The sequence below is a fragment of the Myotis davidii genome, unplaced genomic scaffold, assembly GCF_000327345.1.
Source record: "Myotis davidii unplaced genomic scaffold, ASM32734v1 scaffold1252, whole genome shotgun sequence".
Classification (NCBI taxonomy): Eukaryota; Metazoa; Chordata; class Mammalia; order Chiroptera; family Vespertilionidae; genus Myotis; species Myotis davidii.
Window position 1 is genome coordinate 632,302 of NW_006283888.1, and position 9,882 is coordinate 642,183.

Here is a 9,882-nt window from a genome sequence, read left to right on the forward strand (position 1 = left end):
GACAGATGCACCAAGGACAGATGGACATGCCAAGCGGATGTGACTAAGGACAGATGACTAAGGCCTTTGCAGTCTAACTGCCCTTGGATAGAGTCGTATTTGTATAAGTTGCCCCCTCCCCACTTCAGACTTGCTTTGAATGCCAGAGGGGAGAGAAGCACGAGAGGAAAACAATCCTTGGGACTGGGTTTCAACCCAAGTGTCTGGGAGGACAGGTTACAGGGAAGCGATTAAATATTCACAAAAGAGAGCTCAGCATCAGAAACTCAATTGTGTGGTGGAAAATAAACTTATATTTTACATACCTGAGCTTATGACATGAAATATTTGCTCACTGCATATATTTTTGTGATTTTAAGATTTTGTACTAATGGCCATATTTTATATTTTACAACATTATTTTTTAAAAAGAAAAAAGAAAAGCATCGTATCCACAAACAGTTGCTCATGAGTTAAAACCCTGCAGGAAATGGGGCAAAGGCTGATGGAAAGTCACCCTGGCTCTGAGGATCATCTTGGCCAGAGCTGGTTTTGTGTCTGTAAGAGCCAGGATCTCCCTCTCAAAGAGAACCCGGAGTCCTGACCACAGCTCTGAACTTCTGTCATTGAGATTCTGAGTTAGTGTAGGAGCAGCTGGGAGTAAATGTAAAACTGGTCCTTCCTGTACCCCATCACATTCCCCCCTTGTCTGCCTCCCGCCCCCAGCAAATCAATATTAGTGAGGTCCCCTGTAGGTGACTCCCTCTTTTTCCAAAACCAAGTTTTGTTCTCTGAAGCAATAGCAAACAACAGAACAAATCCACCCCCGCACAATGATGACCTCTAGATGTTTGAAGAACATGTTGGTCTCCTGTTAGGCTTCCTTGCTCCAGGCTGAACCACGCCAGGTCCTCATGATATTTTTCCAAACATCCTGCTATCCTTCTCACCTCCTTGGAAGTTACACCTGGGATTGTCCAGGGCCATTTAAAATGGACCCAACAGTGTGGCCTTGTGCTTACGGTGGCCCAGAAAGACCTACTCTAACTCTGCTAAGGCTTCGAAGGACATTTAGGAGGCCCCTGCTGTGTCTCAGCCTGCAGTGGGGGACTCAAACCCAGAGCTTTGCCAAGTGAGTGGCTGTTAGCCCAGGGCTCCCTCTGCTGCACTTATGCACTTGTGGGGGCTTGGGCTGCAGGGCGCACAGCACTGGTGCCAATCACACCCAGCCACCCAGTAGACCCAGGTCAGGGATGTATGTGCTGTCACCTACAGGGCCCTGGCAATGAGGTCTGGAGACAAGAGGATGAGGGAGTACGGAACTCCATCTTGCTCTGCTGACCCTGGCCCTCCCCTGCTCTGCTGTGGGAATCCCTTCTTCTCTTCTTCTCTCCCCCTTCCCCCATTCCCACTTTAGGCAGAAGCAATCTCCATTCTTTCCTTCCTGCCTCCAAGGCTCTTACCTAACATCTTGGCATCTCCCATAGCTACTCCTCATTCTAGATATACCTTTGCTGCATCTGTGGGCCTTGTCCTCCCTCCAGATCCCTCTAGAAGAGATAACACTCCCTAACATTAGAGGATTCCATCAAATTGCTGCACATCCCCCTTCACAGACCCCCTCATGTGCTCAAATCACAACAGAGGGCACTCCCGCTGCTGCCAAACCCACAGCGCTCCAGGGCTGTGCCAGCCCCCCTCACCTCCATGCACACCACATCCCCTCAGCCTCCTCTCTTTGCTGCTGTTCCCATGTTCCCATGCCACCACCACCCCATCCCCAGAAACATTGATTTGGCAGATTTCTTGGGGCCAGCAATGTCCTAACCTGTTTGTTTTTCCAGGGCTGATGTTTGCAGGAATTTTCTTGGAACCACAACAGAAATCATCCCACGTCCTTATGCAATTCCTCTGGGAGGCTTCGACAGATAAATAAAGCCCTCGGCCTCTCCACTGGTCTACCTTTCCCAGAGAGCACCTGAGTTTCTGAAGCCTCCGGCATCTGTCCACCTGCCAGGGTCTATCTGGAGCAGCCATGAAGTCCCTCGTCCTGGTCTTTTGCCTTGCTCAGCTCTGGGGCTGCCACGCTGCCCCTCCTAACCTAGGTTCAGGTTATAGAGCACTGGACTGTGATGACCCAGAATCAGAGCAAGCAGCCCTGGTGGCCATGGACTACCTCAATAAGAACCTTTTTCGGGGCTACAAGCACACCTTGAACCAGATTGACAAAGTGAAGGTGTGGCCTCGGGTAAGTGAACCTCCTGCGTATGAGCTGAAAGACCTGTTTGTGGAGCTTAACTGGGTGTCTCAGAAGATCACATCTCCCAGCAAAAATGAAACTGCAGAGTAGATTCTGATTTCTTCCCCAGAGGGAGGGAGGGGCCAGGTGCAGGGCAAGAGAGGACACATCCTCTTCTGTAGTCATGGCTCTTGGCAAGGAAAGTGCTGGGGTTAGGGGAGATTTATAGGAAAAGAAAAGGGTAATTTGAAGATCAAAGGTAGAAAGTGGCTAGCTAGAAAACCCAAGGTGCAAGAGACTGAATTCTAGTTGCCAAATTATCACTGATTGGAAATCACTTATCTTTCTTTGCTTCAGTTATTTCTGGGTTTGACAACTTACCTATTTTTTGCCAGGCCCTTTCACATATATTATCTGCTTAACTCCTCCCACCTCTTGCCCCTAGTCCTATGTGGTAGGTATTGTCCTTGTCTTACATAAGAGGAAACCAAGGATATGACAAATTAGGCCTTTTTTTTCTTTTTGCCCAAGGTCATATAATTAGTAAGCACTGGTCTGGGATTCGATTCCAGATCTGTGTTCCTTCCTCCACACAAGCTCCTCCCACATTCCACATTCCAGAGAGAAGTCTCTCGGCATGAAGGAGATTTACGTCCTCACATGCTGGTCAAGAAACCAATGCAGTCAGCGACAATAAAGGTCAAGCTAGAAAACATGTCTTGGGCATCAGTTGAGAGAACTGGAGAAGTGAGGAAAAGACATCTGTCTCCTGACTATTTTGAAATTAAATTGTATATTTGATGAGGAATAATTCTTTCAGCAAATGTTGAGTAGAATCCTTCTGTGGGCAAGAACAGTGGGCAAGTGTCAGGCGCTATATTAAGTTGAACCATATGAAATTGCCATTTTTGTATATTAAAAGCAATCAAATATTGGCTTTTTTGTTAATTCTCACTCGAAAATATCTCAGGATATTTTCCCATTGATTTTTAGGGAGAGTGGAAGAGAGAGGGAAAGACAGAGAGATACATTGATGTGAGAGAAACACATCAGTTGGTTGCCTCTTGCACGCACCCCAACCAGGGCCCAGGCAAGGGAGGAGCCTGCAACCAAGGTACGTGCCCCTGACTGGAATCAAACCCAGGACGCTCTATCCACTGAGCCAAACTGGCTAGGGCCAAATATTGGCTTTTTAATGGTTCAAGCCAATACAAAGGTAAGAAAAGACATAGTGCCCACAAGAGTTTTAGAATCTAGAAAGGGAAATAAGGTAAACATCAAGATACCTGAACTGACTAACATCTGATCCCCTAATGGGACAAAATATCTAAAATCAGGATTGTCCCAGATGGATTCTAGGAGCTCTGCAATCATACTGATGTACAGAGGAAACTGATCAATTCAGAGGGAATAGCAACGTGCACCTGTGAGGAAAAGGTAATGAAAAGACGATGTGGTTTTCTCTAAAGGCAGAGCTTGGGAGTCACTTTCCTTGAGAAGCCCAGAAGTGTGCGGCTCCTACTCCCTGCAGCTCTGGATGTTTTCAGGAAGTTAACTTGGGCACATCTGCACATCATAAAACACCGCTTTCTCCCGTAGAGGAGATTCTGAGGCTTCAGGTACTAGCGAGTAAGGAAGAACAGAAATAAGAGGCAAGAAGAACTGGGGTGAAATAATAAAATAAAAGGCATATTCATACCTTCTTGATTTTGCAGGCTTTGAAGAAAGGGTACAGAAACAGGTGAACTGGCAAGAACAATTCCAAGGAGTTACAGTTCTCCTATCACTGCCTCCTCCACAACTCCTGGTTTATGCTAGTGACTTACACACTGCCTCCTCTGTCAGAGAGGCTCCTCTTCCCCCTCATCACCAGCAGGGGGCAGTAGAGGGCAGCAACTTTGCATCTGGCATTTATAAGCGCAAGACAAAAGCCTTTAGGAAGGAAAAGGAAATAGGGGGGGGGGAGTAAAGGGAGGGATGGAGAAAAAGTAGAGACAGTAAGATATCATCCTACAGCACCTTACTTTACTGCTTCACTGAGAAAAATCCAAAGCTGACTTCTTTAAAGCACTGCTTGAAGGGCAAAAATTTAAAAATTAAATAGGTGTCAGCTTCACTTTTAGCTTCCAAACAGAGTTCAGAGTGATGGCTGTCCAAGCTCACGCCCCCCTTCTTCCTGGTAAACACCCTTAAGCACCTGCCCAGCCAAAAGAGGAGGACTAGGAAGACCCATTGTGGTTTCGCGCACTGGCAGGTCAGCGCTGGGTGAAGTTGCACACAGTAGGAATGACTTCCCTCACCTCTCTAACAGGTGGTGGGTTCAAGTCCAATGGGGGCTCACGCTTTGGCCTGATCAACAGGAACAGGGCTATACACTGCTCACTTCTTCATTCTGTGTCTCCACAGCGGCCCATGGGAGAGGTGTTTGAGATGGAAATAGACACGCTGGAAACCACCTGCCACGCACTGGACCCCACCCCCGTGGCCAACTGCTCTGTGCGGTCACTGGCGGAGCATGTGAGTGGCCCTCTTTGGGTGATTTCGGATGGTGGCCCAACCAGATCCACTGTGGTTCTGCATGGAGCAGGCCTCTTTATCCAGCTGCCCAGCTGGCCCTCATGGCTAGCCAGTGTGCAGTTTCTAAGATTGCCATTAGAAGCCTCCTTCCCTGGGGCTAATTTTTGCAACAGTTCAACTTTCTTATTGTAGCCCTCCTTGCAACCAGAGTGTAATGTGTCAATATCATACCCCACCCCCCCTCGGCCCCCCAAGAAGGTGATTTTGTGAGGCCCACCTTTGACAACCATGCCTGAGGCACCAAGCCCTCCCTGGGTGAGAAGTGAAAGGTCAGCCCTCCTCCCAGGCCCTCACTGTGGGTTTATTTCTCTAGGCTGTGGAAGGAGACTGTGATTTCCATGTGCTGAAACAGGGCGGCCAGTTTACTGTGTTGTCTGCAAAATGTGATTCCAGTCCAGGTAAAGATGATTCTTCTTATTTTGACCTTGTAGAGAGAGCGAGGAAGGAACCTGCACTGTTATCAACATTCTAGCCACTTTGTTGGTGAGGAAAAGGAGAAGCCAAACTTCCTGGGTTCTGGGTTTGTAAAACTGTTTTAGGGAGCTATTCTCCTTGGAGGTGAAAGTTGCGCCTGATGAGAGGGGCTCCTGCAGAAATGTCAGCATGACAGGAGCCACCTGAAGGTTTAGTAAGAAGCAGAGATTATGCTAAGCGAAATAAGCCATCAGAGAAAGACAAGGATCACATGATCTCACTCACATGTGGAATCTAATGAACAAAATAGGTCCAGAGACATAGAAGCATGAAACAGACTGTCAAATCTCAGAGGGAAGGTGGAGGTGGGCGGGTGTGGGGGGTGAGGGTGAGGATGGGAAAATATTGCCATAGCTCTTATATGCATAACCCATGGACACATACAACAGTGCAGCGAAGGCCTTGTGGGGAGGTGGGGAGGTGTCAATGGGACATCTGTCATACTTTCAACGATAAAGATTTTTTTTTTTAAAGAAGTAGAGAAAATGCCTAAAGCCATTTGGATCCTGTCTTAGCCCTTTCTAAATAACCAGAACTGGGGTGAATGCCGCGGAGAATGACAACCCTCCTTGATCCTTCTCTCTGTGCTTAGATTCGGCCGAGGACCTGCAAAAGGTGTGCCCAGACTGCCCCCTGCTGGCCCCGCTTAATAACACCAAGGTGGTGCGCGCTGTAGAGGCTGCTCTGACCGCTTTCAACACTCAGACTAACGGCTCCTATTTCCAGCTTGTAGAAGTTTCCCGGGCTCAACTTGCGGTAAGACTGAGGCCCTTTGATAAATTGAGCAGTCTGGTGGCACTTCGGCAATGCACGCGGTGAGGGGCAGAGCAGGTGCAGGGCAGTAACGGGAAGGCAAGGAAGGGAGTGGGGGAAAAGAGTCCTGGAGGGTATGAGGACCCTGCGTGTCATCAGGATCTCAGTGTCTCTCTAACATAAAACAGCCAGATGCTGCCAGTCCCCAGTTTCTCAGCTCCAGTTACCCCTGTGGCTCTCGGTTCAGCGGGTGGGAGTTCCCACATTGTTCAGAAGCACCCACCGGAAATTCATGGGTCTTCATATCTTTATCATCCATCCTCACTGATACTCCTGATTGATACAAAGGCACACGCCTACTCACACGGATAGGTATATAATGGTGGGATCCTAAAATGCCTTTTGAGTCACTGAAAAAAATCTAATTATACCGTGGATAGTTTAGCATATTTGAATGCAACAGAATTCTAAACTGGTTTTCTGGATACCAGCCATGGCATATTTGGAAATCTATTAACCAGAATATGTGCTTCTCAGGGCACCCTCACCCCCAGACTCTACCAAATAACAGGGATTTTATTATTGTAAGTGTCTATATGTTCCATAAGAACTATAAAAAAGTACAAGTATCTTCCATACTTTCATTTCTATTTTTTTCATTTGATCCTGCTCTCTACAGTTGGTGGGAGAGGTAGCAATTGATTTCTTTACTGTCCCGCTCTATCTTGGAATAACTTGAACCTTGGGTCTCAAAGTGTAGCCAAGAGGGAGCTGGGGTGGGGGAGGCAGGGTTCTCACCCAGATCAGTGGAAGGTTGGCCACTGAGTTCCTGCTTCCTATTTGAAAACTCACTCTGCCCTGAATGATGGGCAGTGGATACTTAAACCTCTTTCAGGGGAGACCTGCCCCCAAACTCTGTATTCAATACTGGAGAACATGAAGCCACAATAACCGCCCTCTACAACCCACTGGGGCCATCTTTCCTGGCCACTCACTGTGGTCTATGTGAAAGGTGCTATCTGGAGTGTGCACTGACAGGGCCCTTGCTACTTCCCTCCAGCCTCTCTTTCAAAAAAATTCCCTCCCTTTTTCATGCCAAGTCGTGTGACCTCATGAGCATTTTCATTTCTCTCATCAGTATCTTACACGTACGACCTATGTGGAGTTTGCAATAGCTGCCACTGACTGTGTTGCTAAAGAGGTCACAGACCCAGCCAAATGTAACTTGCTGGCGGAAAAGGTAAGTGGGCCAGGCCCTGGGGATGGCAAAGCTGGTTGTAGAACAGAGCATCCTTAGAGCAAGCTAAGGATGCTAATCTTGGGATTGTGGAAAGGGGATCACAGTGCAAAATACCCACTTCCTATGGGGCTGGGTCATGCCAGCCTTCTTCTGAGGTGTCACCTCTTCCTTTTAAGAGCTGTCCTCACATCATTTCACCTGCTGAAGGTCCCTGGTATTAGGAAAATGACAGAGACTGTTCCTAACTAAGCCAAATCATGCCCAATTGCTGGCACTGTGAAGTGTAGATTAAATCTTTCAAGTCATTGGGGCCAATAAAGTTTCTTCTAGGAATTTAGCCTAAAGAGAACATCAGAGATGTTTGACAGAAATATATGTCTATACACATGAAACTAATACAAAAGTAATATTGAATGTAAACAGTAATTGGAAAATAAAATTTAAGAAATACATTAATTAATTGAAATAAAATAGTTCCATAATTAATATATATCTGTAAAGATGATTTATCATAGATACATAATGACCCACAGAAGATCTGAATGCCTAACAGGGGAGTCACTGAATAAAATAATGGCACATCAGTAAATAGAAAATTATAAAATTATGCAGACACTAAAAATTATGTTTTCAAGGAATAATGAATGATGTAAGAAAATGCTCTCATATTATAGTAAGTGAAAACACATAATGCCTAATGTTATAGTTACAATGATCCCAATTTTTAAATGATATTCAATCAGTATTTTAAAATAAGAAAAATATATGGACGTTAATGGAAACTCTCCTGAGTTAGTACCATATGAGGGACTATGGGGTATTTCTCCCACTCTCAAAGCATTTCTGTATCTTTCAAATTCTATATAGAATTATATGATATATATATATATATTCTGTATGCAGAAGTTATAAACTTTAGAAAACTGTGTGTTTTAAAAAAAGAAAGAAATGAAGAATTCAAGGATTTGTTTTCTTTCCTTTGACATGTTGGAGTATCAATGAAACTGGGAGAGAAATCCACTTATTGAACCAGTTCAAATAACTCCTGTCTTTCTGTGGCAGCAATATGGCTTCTGTAAGGGGTCACTCACTGAGAAGGGGCCACTCAATGAAAATGAAAAAGTTGCAGTGACTTGTACAGTGTTCCTAACACAGGTAAGGGAGTCATGGATACACTTGCCCTCATCTTCAGAATACAATGACCCCTTTGGCATTTATGTAGTGTGTTAGTAATTATAGGGAATTTGCTGCCCTGACCCACAATGATAAATAGCACTGGGGTATGTGGAACCATCACCAAATGGAAGGGAATTTCAGCCATTCCTTCCCAGCCTGAGAACTGGTGCCTACTGGGTAGAACTATCCTAGTAGGCATTTGACAAGGTCACTTTTTATTTGTGGGGTGGGAGAGGTTTTCTGAGTTGCAGAGACCAGGTGGCCAGATCTTTCCAGCAGCTCCCAGTGGCTGCAGGTGTAGATGACAAAGAGGGTGACACCGCTGGTGAAGGTTAGTCACCAGGTGGGGTGCTTTTGCTCATGGGACGTGTCTAAGTCCACAATGCCCAAGACAATTGGTGAGAGGGGGCTACCATATGCCAATCATCCTTCTCTGCATCTCTTATGATAATCCTTTGCACCTAGGTAGTTCTTTTCTGCCAGATTCCATGTAAATAGAAATTATTGCTGAGAAAGCATTGGGTGGGGTTCCACCTAAAAACATGGGTGGCCTTGTCCGGGAGGAGAAAGATAGCTAACCTATGGAAACGGTTCTCTCTCCTGCCTATGTTGCCACAGCCTCAACCAGACAACTCCCCTGTGGCTACACCTCCAGCTAACCTGCCCGAAGCTCCTGCGGTGTTGGGACCCCTGCTGGTGGCAGCTCCACCGCTACCCGTGCCGGTGAACCGGGCACACTATGACCTTCGCCACACCTTCACGGGTGGAGCCTCAGTGGAGTCTGCCTCAGGAGAAGTCGGGAAAGCACCCAAAGTGGCACAGCCTAGCGTGGCTGTTGCTGCCGGTCCAGTGGTCCACTCTTGCCCTGGGAGAATCAGACACTTCAAGATCTAGATGAAGGTCAGGGATGAGAAGGATTGGCAGAGAGAACATAGCCATCATTTTGTCCAAGTCTGAGTAGGGGTAGGGGCCTTGTCTGCTACCAAGGCAAGTGCTACATGTGGTCTAGATTAATATCAAGTCTTGAATCCCAACTTCTCTTCCTTCTTCAGAAAACAGAAGCAAAGGGGATGATGGTTATGTTTGAGGAAAGGCATAAGGCTGGCAATTTGTCATTGTTCTGATAATAAGCCACCACCATTATGTTCTCTGCCTTCTTTGACCTCACGAAAACAACTGTAACTGTGACTTTGAGAGGTGCTCAAGCCAAACTTGTATTTGCTTGTTAATAAAGTGTCTGAAGGATCTTCCTGAATAAAGAAGGTTCTAAGCAGAAATGTGGTCATAATTATTGCCTACTTCCTCCAAGCTCGTGTGTATGGCTTGTCTACCCAACAGCCACTCTACAAGTATCCCTAAGCAAAAGCAAAATGAAAATAGAGATAAAATAGAACAAAAATATGCTGTATTGCTACACACAGGAAAAAGTGAGACTAGAATCTGC

The 9,882-nt window shown here is 46.2% G+C and overlaps 1 protein-coding gene across 1 annotated transcript; it reads left to right on the forward strand.

The window, feature by feature from the left end:
• The first annotated feature begins 1,929 nt into the window (after nt 1-1,929).
• AHSG (alpha-2-HS-glycoprotein) lies at nt 1,930-9,667 on the forward strand. Its single transcript, XM_006754159.2, has 7 exons — nt 1,930-2,227; nt 4,625-4,735; nt 5,109-5,193; nt 5,862-6,025; nt 7,161-7,262; nt 8,322-8,417; nt 9,057-9,667. The coding sequence occupies exons 1-7, from the start codon at nt 2,015-2,017 to the stop codon at nt 9,330-9,332; spliced, it is 1,047 nt and encodes a 348-aa protein (XP_006754222.1). The 5' UTR covers nt 1,930-2,014; the 3' UTR covers nt 9,333-9,667.
• The last annotated feature ends 215 nt before the right edge of the window (nt 9,668-9,882 follow it).